The following is a 21,037-nucleotide window of genomic DNA, read 5'->3' as shown; positions in this document are numbered from 1 at the left end:
AAGTTCCGCAAGCTTTTTTTTTTTTTTTTGCGTGATTGTCAGAGATACGTTCCCGACTTATGCAAAATTCGACTTACGCAAGGCGTTCCGGAATGGAACACTTGCGTAAGTCAGGGAGCTTCTGTAATGTGTTTTGCATCTTCTCAGTCATTTTTAAAGAGTTTGTTTCTTTCATTTTCAGTGATGTAAATTATTTTATTTTATGGAGATAGACTAAATCAACACTGCCGCAAAATTTGGTACCATTGTGCAATGGAGTATATGAGGCCCTCCATACACACACACCCATCATCATCTCCTGTTTCCAATGCCAAGGTTGGGGAGGGTTGACTTCTGTTGGTTTCTTTGGCTTTGGAACCTAGACTGCCAGCCACCTCAAGTTTAGACCCATTTTATAGATGGGGGACTGAGACACAGAGAGGTTAGTGACTTGCCCAAGGTCATACAGGAAGTCCATAGTAGAGCAGGAACTTGAACCCAGGACTCTCATGTCCCTAACCGCCAGGCCTCTCTTTTATACACACACACACACACACACGAAGTTTCCACTCAGATGTTAAAATAGAAATTTAACAGAATAACTTATGAACAAATGAATCTTTTGAGGTACTTATTAGAAATGAGACAATTCATTTTTGAGATTGTAAATACCTTCTCACCCGGAGAACCTGGAATGCCAACCCCTGGAATACCCGACTCTCCTTTGTCTCCTTTTGCACCTTGTAATCCAGGGTACCCTGGTATACCTTGTGAGCCTGGCACACCTGGTACACCTTTTTCTCCAGGTGTTCCTAAGAATAAAATAAAAAGTATATTAAATCTGTAGCACCCCAGCAATAAAGACAAAAATCTGTTATTGAGATGTTACCTTGAAACGACTGTGGATGTTAGAACTAGAAAACAAGTGAATTGCTGTACTATCTAGTAAATAGAGATAACAAGAACCTAAGTGAATTGTTTTTGTACTTCCCCTGTTTTATTATACATAAATGTTCAGAAGTGTGCCTATGATTTAGCCATGCACACAACCAAATGCAAAAAAATATTCAGGTTTCCATAAAGAGCAACTGACAAATACAACTTGTAATATACCTATCTGATCAATGGAACCAAATGATTTCCAGGTTACCTACCATGTGTAGTAGTAACTTAGTAATTAAAAGAGTCTGCCTCTGAGAGGTCGACTGGCCTACTCAGGTGATAGTGTGCTCCTAAATATGAGAAAATGTAGAACTGGGCCAATAAGAACCAGAGAGTATGCAGTGCGAACCCCCTTTTCTTTCTCTTGCTCGATCTCAAAGGCCAGTTTTGACTAACAATTCAAATTAATCTAAATAATGTATGAGAATAGAAGTTGGATGACAAATTAGCCAGCCTTGATGTTACTGATTTTTTGGCCTCCAATCTTTTTTTCTTTGATTTCTTAAATATGTTAGGTATAAACTAACAAATAGCCAATTTTAACTGAGATAAGATTCCCTGTTAAGATACATTCCTCCCATTCCTCTATTTTAAAAAAATAGAGACTGTCACTAGGACACCACATTTCTATCACAATTGGATGCATTCCAACTTTATGACAAAATCTATAACAGATACATAACATTTTCAAAACTGGCTGCCTGAATTGTATGTGCAAATCCTACACCTGTGAGCCTGAAACATGTAATTGTGCTGAAGTGTTTGTCCTCATACACAGATCTGAGATTTGAATGCAGAATTTGGGAACTCATTTTAAGAGATTTGTTTTAATATTGATGTAGGAGTGAAAACCAAAGGCATGGAGACCAGATTTTCAGCTGGTGGCATAGCTCCATAGAAGTCAGTGGAGCTACACTGATCTATGCCAGCTTAGATCCTCAGTTGAATTCAATGGAGCTACACTGACAGATATCAACAAGAATCTGGTCCTAAATATTTTACCAAGTGGTTTGGTAAATCTCTATTGTCACTCTATTGTTATTCAACCTTCATTTCCTGCATATGAGCTAGTCCTAACGACATCTGGTTTAATGTGACCACTGAAATAGCTAACCTTGCTGTTTATTTTAACTATCATGTAATTTTCTGGATACACTTTCTGGATAAACTGTCTTCTTCAAACTTAGCTTTTTTTAAAATATACAATTTGTTTTGGATCAGATAAAAAGTTCAGAGATTTGGGAGAAAAAGAATTGGAATGATTTATCCCTTTCGCGTCCTCAAGCTATAATTAGGGTTGGAAGAATTGGATTTTTCTTGGAAAATAGATAAATGTGGATCTCACCAAACACACTCAAACAAACAAAAAATATTTCCATTAGTAATAATGGAAATTTACAGATGCTGCTTCAGAAATTATGAGAGTTCAATTTACGGATATTTACTTTGTATATTTTGACTGTGATGTTGACAATTTGTGTTTTAACAATTATAAAGCTTTACATTTTTGAAACTCAATGTCGATTGTCATTAAATAATTATTGTCTGATCCCTTCCAACTATCTGAACCCCCAGAATTTCCCACAACTGTGAAAATTTAAATGGATAAAAAAACTAAAAAAAGCTGCTTAAAAATAAACATCGATATTACCTGTCAAAATGATCAAAAAATAAAAATTGAATTCTGCCAACCTTTGCTATAATGTACAAAATAGATAACATGTTTATGCTTGCATGTCCTTTTAGCTTTGTCAACAAATACAGGAAAATACCACATTCAAGTATGATTACAGACTGTTTTGACCTGAAGATATTACAAGATATTACAAGATTTTACAAGGCAGGTTGCCCCACTCCCCACTTGAAAAATAAATGACTGTGGTGCTCAAGAAAGGTGTCCCAGTTGGCAGAGCTGAAAAATAAGCTTCTGTATTTAATAATAGAACAATTACAGCACAGGCAGGGGCACTGCAACATCCTATCTATAACTGTACAACAATGTAATACAGCCATCTTCTGAAGGAGCCACCTCTAGAGGTGAAAGGTGATTCAAGTTTTCATGTCCCTTGGGTCCTTGGTCTCTCTGTTCAGACTCCCAACAATAGTGCAGACTATGATGTAGCCATCTACTTATTCACTAAAATCTGAACTGAGACTACCAACTCTTTTCACAAAGGACACTGAATGAAAGTCAGATGGCAATTTCTTTTGGCCTTGTGGCAATACATAGCATAGTGTATATGTAGCCACACATCACAGTGAAAAGCAGGCTGCATCCACACTGTGGTGTGTAGTTACATATGGCAGTGAAAGGCTTTGGCAGCAGGGAAAGACTCCAGCAGCAGGGAACTGCCAGAGTCTTTCCCTGCTGCTTCATTCATGCCAGAACTTTTCACTACTACCAGAGTCTTTCCCTGTGCCGGAGAAAGGCTCTGGCAGTTCCGTGTGGCGGGAAAAGACTCCAGCAGTGGGGAGTTGCTGGAGCCTTTCCCCACTGCAGAAGTCTTTCACTGCAATGAGGAAAGGCTCCAGCATGGGACATTACACTGCTAAAAATAGCAGTGTAGATGGGGGAGGCATTGCTTTGGTGTGTAGAGAGCTGTGTAGGGTACATACATATCCTAAGCAGTGCCTCACTGTCTACACTGCTATTTATACCCACGTGAGAGGGGCGTGCAAAGTATGTACACTCCACTCCACCATAAGCGTAGACATAGCCTTGGTCACTACTGACTTGAGCCATACTTAAACCAGTGGCGAAAGGACAGCATCCTCTCTGTTATCCAATCTATGCAAATAACATAGTTTAACAAGAAAATCTTCTTTGACTGAGCACTAACAATAATTATTTTTAACTTCAGGGGTTCAAGGGTCAGAATGTGGCCAGACACAGGAGCACAAGGGGCAATAAGTTCCCTACACCATGTGGAGCCTTTCCACGTCAATTCCAGGCAGAGGAGGAGAACAGGAGTAGTGTGCGACAGTGCTGAGTAATCAATGAGTAGAGCCTGGACTGTCGACTGGTGAAATCGACATTTATCTATTTTCCAAGAAAAATCTAATCTTTCCAACCCTAATTATAGCTTGAGGACGCGAAAGGGATAAATCATTCCAATTCTTCTTCTCCCAAATCTCTGAACTTTTTATCTGAGGCAGCATGAGGTGGGATGTAACCTGCAACCAGCTGAGGGAAGTTATTCCCCTCTGAAGTAAGGAGGAGGACTCAGTCACAATTCCTTCCTGGGCATCTCTCCTGGGGAGACACAGCTATTGGTTAAAGGCTCAATCTATCCCTAAATATTTTAAGATCTGTTTCCTTCACTATTTTGACCAGCCACTTTTGACACATATCTTTGTGAAGGTGATATCTCAACAAGCTAAGTTCAGACCATGTGGTACCTGGCAAACCCATTTCTCCAATTGACCCTTTTTGTCCTGGAAATCCTGGGTCACCTGGGTATCCTGGAGGGCCTTGATCACCTTTTCGTCCTACGAACAATGAAAAATGTTACAAGCTCCATTAGTTAACAAGGATTACAAAAGTCTGTGCTAGTTACATTTATAAAAAGCTGCAAACATACCTGGAAGTCCTGGGAAGCCAGGTTCACCATCCTTCCCTGGCATTCCTGCTACACCATAATCCCCTGTTTTTCCCTTTTCTCCTATTGGTCCTTCTTGTCCTGGATACCAAAAAAACAAAACAAAACTAATTTTCAATTCTTTCGTTAATTTTACTCTCACATGTAAAGTAATAGGCAAATCCTGCATTGTGAGAATCTTCACAGTTGTCACTTCTCTCTACTAAACAAGGAAATGGATGAATTCAAACGTCAGATGTAGTGCAGTAACACTGTAAGAGTTATCTAGCACACCAACAATGTATATGTAACCAAAATCAGCTTTGTTGTTAGTGCACACAATCGCAGTATTCAGTTTCTTTTGTAATGTATGTGGCAAGATATAGCTTGAAAAAGAGCATGAAAAGAAACATAATACATTCAGAATGGATAAATGTATTTGAGACATCTAGTAGAAAGCTAGTATCCTATTACACTGCTCTACAGCCAAAATGCTTCTGAAATAAATGTAGTCAAAAGTGACTAATTCTGGGTCACTGAGAACAAAAATGATGCTTACAATTGTTGATTGGCTCTAGTTTTCAAGATATGCTATTGGGTCAGTATATACGACCCTTGACTTGGGAATGGCGGAGGATAAGTGAGTTATAAAGGGAAGGGATCTCAATTTAAACCAGAAATGACTAAAATACATCTTTGACTGGATCTGTGAATAAATCTATGACTGGGTTTGGACAGTACTTGCTTTTTAGGCAAAACAATGAATGATGCAATCTGAAGCTGGTATTGCGTCATACATGATATGAATTGCATCATGTTATTCCTAGAAGTCATGGATGATGCAATCATAACGAAGCTTACATCACTCTGCTGAACAAATTACCCTATATCAGCTCTAGAAATCATACAGTGCCGTGCTCTCTTATTTGTCAGTGTTTGATTTTGCAAAGGGACACATTCCTGTTTAGCCAAAGTGAGCAGAGATGCCTCGTACTTGTGTGAACAGTGCAGATAACTTCTGCTATGTTTGTGGTGAAGTGACTTTTGCATCACAAAAGCGCAGTATAACCACTATGGTTAAAAAAGCCTATCACCTTTATTTTGGCTGCAAAATTGGAGACCAGGACAAGAAGTGGGCCCCACACATATGCTGCAACACTTGTGCAACAAATCTTCACCAGTGGTTGAACAGGAAAAGGAAATCTATGCCTTTTGCAGTGCCAATGATTTGGAGAGAGCCAACAGATCATACCAGCAATTGTTACTTCTGCATGGTGCCTCCAGTTGGGAAAGGTGTGTCAAAGAAGAAAAAGTGGACTGTGCATTATCCAAACATTCCATCAGCTATACGCCCAGTGCCCCACGGAGAAAGACTGCCAGTTCCTGATGCACCAGAATCATTCTCACTTGAGTCAGACGAGGAAGAGGAAGAGGATGAAACTTCTGGTCCTGAACCATCAATGTCACAGGACCCACATTTTCTCCCATCCTCCTCCTCTGAACCACAACTCATAACACAAGGTGAACTGAATGACCTTGTCAGGGATTTGGAACTACCCAAGAGTAAGGCAGTGCTGTTGGGCTCCAGACTACAGCAGTGGAATCTCCTGGCAGGTGATGTTAGGGTTTCCATGTTCCGTGATCGTCAAAAGGATCTTGTCCCATTCTTCTTCATGGAAGGTGATCTTGTAGCCTGCAACAACATCGATGGTGTGATGGCAGCCCCCAACTTCGTTCACGATCCAGATGAGTGGAGACTGTTCATTGATTCATCGAAGACGAGTCTTAAAGCTGTTTTACTGCATAATGGCAATGTTTTGCCATCAATTCCAGTTGGTCATGCAGTCCATATGAAGGAAACCTGTGACAACATGAAACAACTTTTGAGGTGCATAAACTATGACCAACATCAGTGGCAGCTTTGTGGCGATTTGAAGGTTGTTGCTCTCTTGCTTGGTCTGCAGACTGGATACACAAAGTACTGCTGTTTTCTCTGCGAATGGGATAGTCGTGCAAGAGATTCCCACTACATCAAGAAAGATTGGCCACTCCGACAGTCATTGGAGCCTGGGAGGAAAAGTGTTCAGCATCAACCAGTTGTTGAATCAAGGAAGATTTTGTTACCACCCTTACACATCAAGCTGGGGCTGATGAAGAACTTTGTCAAGGCCATTGACAAAACACAAGCAGCTTTCAAGTACCTCCGTGGACAATTTCCAAGGTTAAGTGAAGCTAAGATAAAGGAAGGTGTCTTTGTTGGTCCTCAGATTTGTGAACTTCTTCGAGATGATGCATTTGACCATGCACTGCGTGGCAAGGAAAAGACAGCAGGGAAAGCCTTCCAGTTAGTGGCAATAAATTTTCTCGGAAACAACAAGGCAGACAACTACAGGTTGTTGGTGGAAAACCTCCTCAAGGCATACAAAAGCCTTGGTTGCAACATGTCACTAAAGATACATTTTTTGCACTCTCATCTAGGTTTTTTTCCACCAAACTGCAGAGCAGTGAGCGACGAGCACGGCGAGCGATTTCACCAGGACATTGCAACAATGGAGAAACGCTATCAGGGCAAATGGAGCCCATCAACAACTTTGAGGTTTCAATATTTTTCAAGAATAAAGGTTTAAATTTTCTGACCAGCTATTGCAGTTACTGTGGACACACTTAAAATGTTTCTTCTGTTGTGAGAGATTCTGCTGATTCAAGAGATACTTTTTTCTCCTAAGGATGTGCTTAAAATGAGAAAAAATGATTGGTAGAACCACTGATTTCCCGCAAACCAGTAGAAAACTTCTAAATTTGCCATTGTATACCAGAATGACACCTTTCCCTAGGGAGTGTTGAATAAACTTGGAGATAAATGTTTAGTTGGCCATGTGAAGCTCCTAGATTTTGATTTTTGAAAGCTGGCTTTCTAAAACCAAGATGTAACAGAGGACAAACAGTAAGCATCACCTTTAACTAAGCATGTACCTTTAATACATAATAGATAAAGATCAGTACGTATCCAAATTTAAAGATAAAAGTTTACCTTTTTCTCCTGGGTCTCCCTTTTGGCCTTTCATATTTTCCATGTCCGTTACCGTTATGGTTCCTGGTTTTCCTGGTAGACCTACTTCACCTTTACTCCCTTTGAAACCAGTATCACCTCGTGGCCCTGGCGTACCTGGAAAACCTGAAGTACCTGCAGTGAGAGAATACCGGATAGAACACCACAGTAACGTATGATGTGTGACAGATAGGTGCAAAATAAAGTAATTACTAATTCAAACTGTGAGCTAAGTGAACCAAGGTCAGGGGAGCCTGATTTACCTCCACAGGGACAGGATGGGGCATTTTTTACTCCATGTTCCCATGGGGGTAGCTGTGTTGCAAGGGAGGTTGAGTTCTGCCAACCAGAAAGCTGCTTTAATTTATGACCAGGCTCCACAGCAGCCCTGCCTAAGGAAGTGGCCTGGAAGGATGTTTAAATCACTGCACCTTCAGGAGGTTTTTACTCACGAAAGCTTATGCCCAAATAAATCTGTTAGTCTTTAAGGTGCCACCAGACTCCTTGTTGTTTTTGTAGATATAGACTAACACGGCTACCCCCTGATACTTTCAGGTGGTGTGGCCCTCTCACTTTTCCACCTACCTTGTCCCAGCAGAATGGGATTGGGGTTGGAAGGAAGCTTCTGTTATTGTCGTTCCCTCTCCAACCCCTTCCATCAGATACAATGTGGCCAATTTTCAAATGGGGGCTCCTTATTGTAACACCCCCATGGCAAAGTCTTATAGAATTTAATGACAATCTTTCTACATTTTTTTTTAAAGCCACCTAGGCAAATTTAATGATAGAATCCTATGGGATGGCTAGAACAACCTATAGGAAGGATTTAACTCTCCTTTAAATTCTATATTTTTTAGCATAATTTCTATTGAATCCTCCCTGATCTGGCTGGTCCTTAACCTGCTCTTGCATGGAAAAAAACCTCTGGCTTAGTGCATCCTATTCTTGGTGTCCAGTTTTGCTAACATGGCCACTCAAATCAAAACAACATACACTTCAGTCCACACCTCCTCCCCAGACATGGCTATTTCCAAGGCCTTGTCTTCACTAGGAAAATAAAAGATGTATTTTTAACATGTTAAAATCATAGTGTAGCCAAGACAGTTTCACTTCTAACATGTGTTAGCTAGTCATGGTAAACCATAGTGGTGGAGTCTATGTTTCATCTTGACCTGTTAACACATGTCAAAAATACACTTATTTTCTTAGTGTGGTCATGCCCTGGTTCCTTCTTTAGGAATTCTCAGCCCCAGTTTCTGGCTCCCACCTGCCTTTCTATCAAGGGTGGAGTTAATGAGCCATGTCTTCAACAGTGAGTGAGCAGAAACCAATCAGCAGCTCCCTGCAGGGTTCTAATACTTGCTAACAGGGAGGGGGTAAAACCAGACTCCTGCCACTTTTTTACAAATTTAAAACTTCTATAAAACCTGTTCATTTCTTGTGGAGTTTTACATAAAGGTGTAGGGCATCTACCCCATAAATAGATGCTCAGACTGATGCATATTCATGCTGAGGTGCCAATTTAAGTATTTTAGGACAGGAATGGCCTATTAAGGATGAAAACTGAGCTTAATAAATCAGTGTCTATAATACATTTAGATTCCGTGCTCTCAGTGGCTCAGTGCAGGGGCGATGGAGTCTTCCTAAAAGTGGGGGAGGGGGCCCCTGTGTGGCCTCACCCCCCGGTGAAGCCGGAAGCCGGAGTCTGGCCAGGTAGCCCGGGCCCCTCCACCTGCCCGGGATAGGGGGGACCGACAGCAGCCCCCAGCCCATGTCCTTGCTCCCCAGACACCGCACCCAGGGCAGGTGGAGGGTCTGTGGCTCCCCATAGCTGCCTACGCGGCTCTTACCCTGACCTGGCTCCAGCTTCTGGCGTGATTGGGGGGTGGGTCTTGGGGGGATGAGGAGGGGCAGGGGACCGGGCACTGGGTGAAAAGAGGACGGCCCAGGCCAATCAACTTTCAAAAAGTGGGAGAGCCATGGCCCTTTGGCCCCCCCAGTTCTGGTGCCTCTGGATCAGTGTCTTTTGCTTTAATGACTATACCATATCTTAGATAAAAGTTTTAAACTTCCATTAACATTGTAAATATGCTAAACAGGAACTCAATATAACATGCAGATCCTGACTCAAATATTCTGTCCTCCTTGAATGTCGAAACCCATAGTGGTTTTTTAAATGACTTTAGATTCACATTCTAATTGGAGGCAATCTCTTTTAATGACTTCTCGCTAGATCTTCATTTGTCAAAAATTCCTACCTTTTTCACCCGGTAATCCTGGATTTCCTAGTGGCCCGGGAGCTCCTGGGATTCCAGGGGTTCCCATAACTCCCATTTCTCCTTTGATGCCTGAAACCAAAGCAAAATAATATTTAATAGAAATGTAATTGACTAAAATAAAATAAGTAACAGAAATTGAATGACTTACTGCCTGTATTGCATTATATTATTCATTAATAAAAATTTAGTAAGTAATATGTCTAGTAAACAACATATGTTTCTTAGGTCTCAGAAAACAAAACCTAATCATCCAAGTATAAACTCTTAACAAATTCCATTTAAATATATATTTTTTTATAATATTTATATATATTTATATATATATAACAGAGTAATCTGGTCAAGAAATACAGTTGGATTTTTTAAAATTGTTAGCACAGGATTCCCAGAATCTTTTATTGTATTTTATTTTCAAATTTATGACTGAACCCACCTGAAATATTTAAATCCCATCCATCCCACCCAAAATAAGCTAACCCAGAATTATGGGCTCTGTCCTGTCAGTTTGTTTGCCAGGTGTGTTTTATATATAATATCATATACATGGCAAGCCCAGTAGGCTGTTAAAATAGTTTGCAGTGAGGCAGTTAAATTAGTAATCACATCTCAGAACCAAATTACTAGAGAAAGAAACAGTAAAAAAAATAGATGAAAAGTAGAGACTCCAGATCAATCCAAAATAGAGAGTTCTTGACAGTTCCTTAAAATTCCAAAGTAATGAGATGGAGGGTCAGATGCTAATCTCAGTTGCAGTTACAATACAATTGCTCCAGATTAATACTTGTTTTATTGAGATCAAACACTGCCTAATCATCAGGGATGAGTCTGACAGAACAGCAGTATCATTTGTTTTTTAAAGGTGGATCCTTAGCCACAATTTAAGGGCTTAACCTTGAAAGCTATGTAGCTCCAATCCACCAGAACACTTAAGGATATGCTTAGAGTTAAGCATGTGCTTAAGTGTTTTTCTGGATCAGAGCCTTAGTACTCAGACTCTTTCGGAATCAAATCCTAACTGCAATGAAAGGCATACAACTAAGTGGCATAATAACACAGAATTTGACACAACTATGATTTAATAAAAAAGATAGATACTGTTTTCTCCACAGACTATTCTTAATTTATTTTGCTTACTTAAAAAAACAGATATTTAATTTACTATTGGTATTTGAAACAGTCAAAAAAAACAAATGATTAATTTTCTGAAAGCAAAAATGCATACCTGGAAAGCCTGGAAGTCCACCTTTTCCTTGTGGACCAGGTGCGCCAGGTAAACCTACCAGACCTGGTAGCCCACTCTGGCCAGAGCTACCCTTATCTCCTTTTGGTCCTGGCATATCTAGTCCTGGGATACCTGGGTAGCCCCTCTCTCCCTTTGTTCCAGGAAATCCTACAGGGAAAAAACCCCAACTCTTAATAGAGCACATGGGACTTTATTAGTCAGATTACAGTATAAAGTACAAATATGTTCTGTAATTGTGCATCTTGTGGAAAACAAAGCACATTTCTTTATTAGTAGAGGAAAACAAAGTGAAAAAGTCCTCATAATCTAATTTATCCATTTCTATTTTTAATCTGCTACATCAGCTGGTATGTGCAGCCTGCAGAGATTTAGTGAGGAAGCCTTCAGTTTTAGGTCACAGAGATGAAGCCTGATGACGTTCTGGTTTTCTAAAGATTCTTATCCACAGAGTTTACACTTTTAAAAGGCTGGAAAATATTATAAAAGCAGCCTACCACTTCCCCCCATATTAATGCCCATAAGATCCATAAAATTGATTCCAGATATAAATGAAAAAGGAAGAACACACAAAACCAGCAAGTATTTTGTATCACCTTTTGGTCCCTGTGGCCCTGGTCCTCCTGCAGGTCCGGGGGGCCCTGGAGGGCCTATTCCTGCCACACCTGGGGGACCTTGTGAACCTGGTAATCCAGCTGAACCTGGGTCACCTACCGGGAAAAATAAAGCATAATCCAATTATTTTGCCAAATTACTTTTTTAGCTTGCTTGGTGCAGATAGTAGATAGGCACTTTGAGCAAAATTCCCCCCCCCCCCCCCCCGGCAAGGGGCCAGCAGAAGGCCTATGCATCATTTAAGTCATTAGTGTTTTCTTAATGGCTGTTCCAAAAGCAATGGGGAGAGGAAGGGCTGCACAGCCAGGTGGGCAGGAAGGAGGCAGAGAGGGAAGGGAAATGGACATTATATCTGGAAGTTTAAGTGGTGCACAGGTCTTTTGCTGGCTTTCTGCCCAGGTGTGAATTTCAACCATTAAGATTTATTTTTAAAAAGTGTAAAAAATGTTACTACTAATGAGCTACAAGGAGTCTGGTGGCACCTTAAAGACTAACGGATTTATTTGGGCATAAGCTTTCGTGGGTAAAAAACCTCACTTCTTCAGATATAACCTTCAGATGCATCTGAAGAAGTGAGGTTTTTTACCCACGAAAGCTTATGCCCAAATAAATCTCTTAGTCTTTAAGGTGCCACCAGACTCCTTGTTGTTTTTGTGGATACAGACTAACACGGCTACCCCCTAATACTTGATGCTAATGAGCTGTAACTTTGATTTTTTAAAATTACCTCGGATTCCTGGCTGACCGGGTACACCTGGAAATCCTTGCTCTCCTCGTAAGCCAGGCAAACCAGCATTTCCTTTTTCTCCAGGGAAGCCAGCTGGGCCCTGTGGGCCTGGTAATCCTTTAGGACCCGGGAGACCCACTCCAGGGTCACCCTTAAGGTGCAAATAATATAGATTAGGAGTCAATATACAATAAATTAAGTGTTTTTAAATTAAGCAATTGGGAGGCAGATCATCATATCGTCCTTCTCTGGATATATGCTAAATTACCCCAGATGAAGAGTTGGCCTACTATACTTTTCTTAGTACCAGCAACAGCTCTGTATTGTTGATAGCACAAATAGTAATTGAAAAGAACAACGTAAACTGCAAACACTCACTTTTTGACCAGGTAAACCTGGTGTGCCTGGTAAACCATCAAAGCCAGGACGCCCTTGAGCCCCTGGCTGACCTGATGTGCCAGGCTGACCTGGGAAACCTACAAAACAAACACACATAATCAGGGTCTCAGTAAGTTAACCTTAAAGTTTCTTCTGCCTTTTAAATGAACTATTCACACTCACACAGAGAGCTATTAAACAGGGTCAAGTCGGTCTCCTCAAATGCCAAACTTGTGAGGGCTGAGCACCTCTTGTGAGGGGCTGTGCACTCCCAAATCTCAATGACTTCAATAGAGTTTAGGATGCTTGGCACCTTGCAGGATTTTGTCTTGGGTGAATGAAGTAATATATATATATATATTTAATGACTGATGTTGAATTAATATTTGCACAGGTTCACCTCATTTAGAAAAAACATGCCTTCTTTAAAGGAAAGAATGCATTCTAGTAAACTTTCTGAACTTCTGTGGGTCATTTAAAGTAGACCTCACAGAGCACTAGTCTGCTTTGCATAATCATAAATGCATCTCCTTTTCCACACAAAAAGCTAGATTCAGCTTTGAGGTTCAGTCCCTGACAAGGGGTGGTGCATAGCTGTGCTGCCCAAGGAGGAACTCGGGGAAGGAGTTGCAACTATGAGACATAATTCATTTCTTGCTCCTTATGCCGAGAGTAAAGCAATTTACTGCAGCCCTTTACTGGATGCAACTTATTTCCTCACTTCCAGATCCACTAATTGATGAGTCAGATGTGGGTGGAACCAGAGCCCTGCCCATTTCCCTCCCCTTTAGAACTTCCATGTGGCTGGCAGACCAGGTGCCAGCTCATGCCACTTATAATAGCTCTATCCCATGTTATAAGGTAATATTTGAGTGTTTGCTCTGAAGCTGTAAACCCCCACAGCCAGGAGAGAAGCATTACCAAGTATGAAATACTGGTTCACTATAGGAGGTGTTATCTCCTGCCCAACAAAAGAAGGTCCATAGACACCAGACAAACCATTGTGGAACATCAGAGGACAAAACACTTGGTTAATTGCTCCCTCCCGTGTCCCCTCCCCCTCTATGAAGCAGAGACAGCTTGAACTCTGGGGGAAGGGAACAAACATCCCCGATAAGAAGAAACTGGTGCTATCACTATGCTGCTTTGACCTTGAGAGGGCCAGATTTCTAAGCATAAGCAAGGAATCCTGAGACATTTAGCCCAAAAGACATATAGAGGATGCTTATTATAGAAATTTGTATCATCTTTTGGAACCTAAGCCTGTAAGTCATTTGTGTGTATGGTTGTTTGCTTTAACCTTGTGAATAACTCTCTCATTTCTTGTTCTTAGCTAATAAATCTTTATTAAATTTATTATAGGATTGGCTACAAGCGTTGTCTTCTGTGTGGGATCTAACATGCAATTGACCTGGGATAAGTGACCAGTCCTTTGGGACCGGGAATAAACTGAACATTGTTGTGATTTTTGGGGTAAGGGACCATCTATCACAAAGGCAAGCTTGCCTGGGTGGCAAGATAGACTGGAGTACCCAAGGGGACTGTCTGTGACTCCATGTTTATGCTGTTGTAGTGCCTGAGGTGTTCATATTTGATACTTAGTTGGTGAAATCTGAGTATAGAACTCACAACCAATTTGGGGTTTGTGCCCTGCTTCTTCGCACTCTGCCCTGAGGTTGGTACTCATGCCCTTGAGTATCTCCAGATAGCCTGACAACTCCTTCCAGCCCATCTGCTATTCAGATAACAGATATGCACCTTGGATTCACAATAAAGTGAGCAATAATGCAAATGCACATGGGGATTTGAGGAAAGGGGGGTTACTTGCCATTACTCTCTACCCTGGCTTCACAATGCTGGGTCACAATCCAGCACTGAAAGAGTGAGAGCAGTGCTACGAAGTATATCTACCATACGATAGTAAGGGTACGTGTAGTGTAGACACGATAAATCGATCCCCAATCACTCTCCTCTTGACTGCTGAACTCACAGCTCGGCGAGAGGCAGAAGCAAATTCGATGGGGGAGCCGCGGCAATCGACCCCGCGCTGTGAGGACGCGAGGTAAGTCGAACTAAGATACGTCAACTTCAGCTACGCTATTCTCGTAGCTGAAGTTGTGTATCTTAGGTCAATTCCCGCACCCCCAGTGTAGACAAGGCCTAAGAGACAGACATATATGGCAAAGGACTTGTTACTGTGTAGTTTTCTTACCTTTAGGGCCAGGAGGCCCAGGGAATCCTATTCCTGGCTGCCCAATAGCACCTTTTTCTCCTGGAAATCCAGGTTTTCCTGGAATCCCAGGATCCCCCCTGTCACCTTTGAAAACAAGACAGACACAGTACATTAAGCACTTATGCAAAAAACAACTTTGGGGGGTGGGAAATCCTTACTAGCAACAGAGAGAAAATTCAAGAGATAATTGTACCTTGGACTCCAGAGAAGCCAGGTGGCCCTGGGAGACCATCTGACCCTGGGGGACCAGGCAGAGGAATGACTTGTCCTGCTTCACCCTTCGGCCCTAGAAAGGTAAAGTTGATGAATCAATACTTGCAAGTAAAAAGGCAAATGTATTAATACACAAGGAGGTGTATATATTCTGAGGTACTAGAGATGCCCATTGGTTTTTGTTTTCATGTTTTTACTACTCATCTCCAGTGCACTGATTGGAAGATGAAAAAGGCCCAAGCATGAAAGAAATACATGAAACCCAAAGAATTCTGGCTGTCGTTTTGACTGCCACAAATCTGTATCTGCCATGTGAACCCACCAAGACCCACCGACACAGGTGCACCAGTGCCAAAGGGCTAGACTGTGACTTAAATGACATGCCAGTGGAAAGGAGTACAGGGTATGTGTGTGTACAAAATACCCTTACAAAGCTGTGTGGGTTAATCAGATATTGGTTTTGGGCACATAAATGGGTGTGGAGTGTGTGGGAAATGTGCAGATGCTTGGCTGCATGTATCCTTGTTCTCAGGCCAGTGCATCGAGATTCTGACACCCTTACTCACATTGAGTAGTCCTGGTAACTACAGTAGGATTTCTTGTGAGTGAGGGTATCAAGGTATGGACCAGCCCCAAATTACTACCCCTCAGGATCAAGAGGGAGCAGGACAGGAATAGTAACTCCACAGGGGGAGAATCACGACATCTCCTGGGGCTTCTCCTGGAGTGGGGCAGTTTATGCAGTAACCCTTGCACAGGCCTGTGCCCAGTGGAGTGGGAAGAGTTACGTTAACACAAAAGGGACTAATGATCTCCTGGCTTTGTTCTGGGAGACTCTGTAAGGAAACTATCTGTAAGCATTCAGGGCTGCAAAATACACTGTAAGGAACAAATGCTGATGACCTAATAGATCCCATCTATCTCAATTTCCTATGACACATGTACCTGTTAAAGAGAAAACATCATTTCCACCCTCTCAGTATCTAGTGTGTTACCTGGACGGCCTGGTCCACCTGGGTTTCCTGGAAAGCCTTTATCTCCTTTGTCACCAGCTGGTCCAGCAGGTCCTACCCCTGGAAGACCAGGCTGGCCTCTTTCACCACGTACCCCAGGAAATCCACTTGAGCCAGGGGGACCACGTTCTCCTTTCAGCCCAATTGTACCCTAATTTTAGGAAAAAAGCAGTAATATTTACAGTACCTCTCACACTAATAATGCCTTACAAGTGATCTGAAAAGCTTACTAGTCTTTGTCAGATTCATCTATGATTTTGTGGCTTCTAGACTGGATTCATTGCAATGTACTCTTTGGGCTCCAGTTTGCATTACTGAAGCCAATGGACATTTTACCACTGACTTCATTGGAAGCAAGATTAGGTCTCATATGGAAGAGCACTTGGAAGCTACACCTGTTGCAGAATGCAGTGAAGGGGTCATTTAATGACCAGTTCTCTGATGAGTACACCATCATTTCCAACTAGGATTTAAACCACGGAATGTTGATTTATACAGTCCCAGAATCAGCACCACAAAATAGTAACTGACTTCAAGGAAATATCTGGATTTTAGAAATAAAAACCCAGAAAATTTCAGAAATACAGAATTCCAATTTTTGGGTGATTTCTATTATTTAAAATAGGAAATTGTAGCAAGAAAAGTGAATCCAGTTTAGAGTTCTGTGCTAAATGCCTCAAATAGAATAAAATATAAAATAAAAGCATATGTGGGGCATTCAGAACCATTTTTCCTCTTTTGGGTTCTCTGAAATTACAGTTTGCTGGTTCTTACTCTACAGGATACATCAGAATAGGGACAGGACAGAACTAGAGCCAGCACCCTGTCCATCAGGTGCATTTATGAGACAAAACAGGTAAGCTTAAAGTAAATTATATGCCAAATGTCGCTAACAGATATTTTCTAAAAGGCAAGAAAATATGGCATTCAAGCTTCCCAAAACTGCAGTGACAAATCTAGCTACAGATATTGGAAGTGGCTGCTGTGAAAATGACTGTGATCTCTTCACATCATAACTCGATCAGAAGAAGAACATTCCTTGAACAATGGGCTAGATTCTGACTATCAGCAGAGTCCTCACCAAAGTATTGCAGGTAAGTTGCACCTGCCCAGGATAAGCCCTGAGAGAGACTGTGACTCAGAGACACATTTCTGAGTCACAGTGCCTCCCCTACTTTCTCCTTGATCCCGGAGGTAGTAATTTATTGCTGGTCTACAACTACCCCCATGATCTTTCCAGCAATTTTCTGGGGAAGGGAAATGGAACCAGCTCTGCCCATTCACCACAGTTCTGGGGAGGAAGCAATAGAGCAAGTAGGTCTGGTTATTCCCAGGTACCAGGCCACACCATCTAAATAAGCCTTACTTACTCCCATAGCATATACTCAGAGCCTGAATGTAGCTCAGTGACACTACCATCATGCAAACATTCTTAGCTGTTTAGTAGTATGGGCCTCATTCTTATACCCTTAGCAGTCCCAATGAAATCCTCCGTTGAGGAGTAAGGATTCTACTCAAATGAGTCGGGGTGTGAGAATTTGGCCCAAAGAATGAGACAAGTAAACATAAACTGCATATTATATAACAACTACATATAATTAGTGAACTAGAAGATAGCATGCAAAAATGTAGACACACACATACCGATGCCCCTTTAGGGCCCTGGACACCTGGCAGGCCATCTCTCCCTGGCCTTCCTTCTCTTCCAGGAACACCTGGTTGCCCTGGGAATCCAGGATCTCCTTTATCACCTTTTATATTAGAATCAAAGTAAATGTCTCCGGGCTCTCCCTTTGCTCCTGGGCTACCAATCAGTCCTCGCACACCTGGAGAACCCTGAAATTATACACAATTCCAGCACCATTCAATGCCTATTCAATGCATTCTTTTTCCCAGCCAAAAAGAAAAAAAATCTTCAAGTGTAAAGAAAACCCCCCTAACGTTCATCCCAGACACTGAACAGTAAGCAAAAAGAGTGGATTTGCCAGGACAGAGAATGCGAATTAACTGATAATGGCCATCATAACAGAAACTTTTCTTTCTTGGTCTCCTTACTAGCTTCTACAGTTTTCTAATTCTGAATGTTTGTATTAATTGTTTGAATAGGAACTAAAGGCCATGTTATTGAAAATGGTACTCTAATTGTTCATATATTGACCATAAGGATTCAGAGTTCACCTTCTATAAGGCCTCGATGTCAAGATAATTTAGTAATTCTTAATATAGCTGTTCCTCAAGTTATGGTTTGATAACAAGCATATTATGATTTTGTATGTAACCAATTGTTTCCAATACTTCTACCTACTTGCTATTACTTGAATCTCTGTTCTTTGTTAAATAAGCTTATACTTGTTTTCACTATAAACAAATTTAAGTGCTGTGAGTTGAGCAGAGTGGTGCTCCTGAGATGAAACTGGTAAAGTGGGGTGTGCTATTCCTTTGGGAGTAGCAAATTTGTGAATTCTCTGTGTGTCCAGTGAACCAGGGGCTGGTCACTCCAGGAGGACACTTAGAGGGCTCAATGGTTGGAGCTTACCTATCGCTAACCTGTAGAGAGAGAGTGGGGCCTGCGTACGCCTGGTGGAGAGTGCTTGTGTTGCCCATTACTGGTGGAGTTGGGGAGCTGACCCTCAGCAAGCAAATGCAAGGCTTCCTCACTCTAAGGGCAGATGGTAGCAAGGTGCCTTATAATGCTACCCCGGGAAACACCACAAGAGAATTTTTTTTGTTCTTGCTTAGAAGTCATTTTTCCCTCTCTTTCTTCCCCTAGATCAACAGGACTTCCTAGCCACAGTTTGTTTCAGAAAGGCCAAATCAAGAGCTTTTATCTGTCAATGCCAGCTCCCAGTAGAGCATTTTGTTTCTTTTTAATTTTTGTTTTTATTTTCAAAAAAATCAGTGAACAAATATACAATACATTACAAATCATTCTTATCCCTGTAGTACTTACACACACACACTTTTCTCACAGATCCTAACAGATTGTCTACTAAATTCCATCTACCATTTATGTAAGTCTAGCTAATGAAACAAGAGTAAAGGCTAATTATTACATGATGAATGTTCCGTTCTCCTTGTCTACCTTGTTTTATTTGAGCTATCCAAGGAAATAGTTCCGCCGATGAACAGCTTACAATTTAATGAACGAATTGTATTTAAAGGGCTTCCACCCATTCTTATAGCCCCCTACATATTATCCTGAACCTATGTATAATTCTTTCATGGAAACATTTTCTCTAATTGAAAAAGAAAAATGAAAGGGTCCCAGTCACCAGGGAAGTGAAGCTGAGTGAAAACTTCAAAGGGAAACTCCTCCTGCTAATATACGCTGTGCTTCCACCCTTCGGACCTGAACCAGCACCCCTCCTAAATCAATAGGAATCTTTCCATTGGATTTAGTGGGTGGTGGATCAGGCATGGCCTCCAGCAATGTGAGCCTGCCAAGCTGGGCACTCTCTAGCCTATCTAAGCTAAACTAAAAGCTAACTCACCAGCTGTTTAATGAATCTGTTTTAACTTTTCCAAGCAAAACAAAGTTAAAAGCATCCAGGATACCAGCAAATCCTTGTTTGAAGAGAGGGGTGAAAGGAGACTAAAGGAGAAGGAAGAGATGTAAAGGTTTAGCAATATCCACAGTAAAAGATTATGCTATGTTACTCAAGAAATGATCACAAATAGTAGAGAATCCATTTTGCTATTTCCCTCCTCCCCAACAGATCCCATTTACATTACTGTAAATTAAACAGCATGATGATGTCATTTGGTTTCCCATGAGCAATTTAAACACAGATAAAATATCACCAAAAAGACCTAGCTTTGGATAAATCAGGCCAAAATAGCCTGTATGTAACTGTTCAGTCCACTCACATCTGGGCTGAATTTGGCTCCCAGTGTCAAAAGCTATATTATAATGCAGCAATATTTAAAGCTGATCAGGGCCGCCCAGAGGATTCAGCGGGCCTGGGACAAAGCAATTTCGGGGGCCCCTTCCATAAAAAAAAAAGTTGCAATACTATAGAATACTATATTCTCGTGGGGGCCCCTGTGGGGCCCCGGGGCCTGGGATAAATTGCCCCATTTGTCTACCCCCCCTCCCCGGGCGGCCCTGAAGCTGATACTCTGAGTAACGGCACTACTAAGATGCAATTTGCTTTTCTAACCTTCCTTTATTCTTTCTAAACCACTTCTTTTATTTTGTAGCTATTTAGAAATCACATTTGGTGCAATATACTACATATTTCCCCTAGTTTAGACAAATTGCTAAAATATATTGCATAATATATTTTAACAACAATGAAATTATACTAGATGGTGCTGTACTACACATACATGTAAACACACAATAGCAAATAGTCATTATAAACCTCCTCTGCAACACGAAAGGAACAGTCAGAACAGATTTGGCATCTGATTCAGGTAAAGTCCTGCTTCTTATCCAAATGTACCATTTAGCTGACTGAGCCATAAGGCCAACTGTTTTCTTGAGGTCATGCAGTGGCTAAGTGCAGTTTTACTGCAACTCACTTCTACAAGCTTTTCTCCTCCCATAACTAAACCACACTACCACCTAATTGATTTTAATACACACAACCAATTCTTTATCATCAGTTAATGGGGCTACTACACAGTAGCACTGAGTGTCTCCTGTGACATGCCTAACAGAAAATAAATATGAAACATTTGAAAAACATTTACTTACAGGAACCCCTTCAAGACCTTTGAGTCCAGGCACACCCCTATCTCCTTTGGCTCCTGGCTGTCCTGGAAAGCCTTAAAAAGAATATGAAAAAT

At 41.3% G+C, this 21,037-nt stretch overlaps 1 protein-coding gene across 5 annotated transcripts in view; it reads right to left on the bottom strand.

Annotated features, from left to right (window-relative positions):
• COL4A1 (collagen type IV alpha 1 chain) overlaps window positions 1-21,037 on the bottom strand; it is a 220,574-nt gene that overhangs the window by 32,611 nt on the left and 166,926 nt on the right. For all 5 annotated transcript variants that reach the window (XR_010600513.1, XM_065592209.1, XM_065592215.1 and 2 more), the window contains exons 24-37: window positions 20,946-21,016; window positions 17,891-18,082; window positions 16,229-16,397; window positions 15,214-15,306; window positions 15,000-15,104; window positions 12,788-12,885; window positions 12,410-12,560; window positions 11,664-11,777; window positions 11,050-11,217; window positions 9,807-9,896; window positions 7,531-7,683; window positions 4,503-4,601; window positions 4,321-4,410; window positions 652-791 (exon numbers count right to left, since the gene is read on the bottom strand). Coding sequence is in view for 4 of the 5 variants with exons in the window: in XM_065592209.1 (XP_065448281.1) it covers window positions 652-791; window positions 4,321-4,410; window positions 4,503-4,601; window positions 7,531-7,683; window positions 9,807-9,896; window positions 11,050-11,217; window positions 11,664-11,777; window positions 12,410-12,560; window positions 12,788-12,885; window positions 15,000-15,104; window positions 15,214-15,306; window positions 16,229-16,397; window positions 17,891-18,082; window positions 20,946-21,016 (1,733 nt within the window). In the remaining variant the exon portion in view is untranslated. The remainder of the gene's footprint in view (window positions 1-651; window positions 792-4,320; window positions 4,411-4,502; window positions 4,602-7,530; window positions 7,684-9,806; window positions 9,897-11,049; window positions 11,218-11,663; window positions 11,778-12,409; window positions 12,561-12,787; window positions 12,886-14,999; window positions 15,105-15,213; window positions 15,307-16,228; window positions 16,398-17,890; window positions 18,083-20,945; window positions 21,017-21,037) is intronic.

The sequence above is a fragment of the Chrysemys picta genome, chromosome 1, assembly GCF_011386835.1.
Source record: "Chrysemys picta bellii isolate R12L10 chromosome 1, ASM1138683v2, whole genome shotgun sequence".
Classification (NCBI taxonomy): domain Eukaryota; kingdom Metazoa; phylum Chordata; order Testudines; family Emydidae; genus Chrysemys; species Chrysemys picta.
Note: the sequence above shows the minus strand (reverse complement) of the source record. Positions and strands in the feature narration are given on the sequence as shown.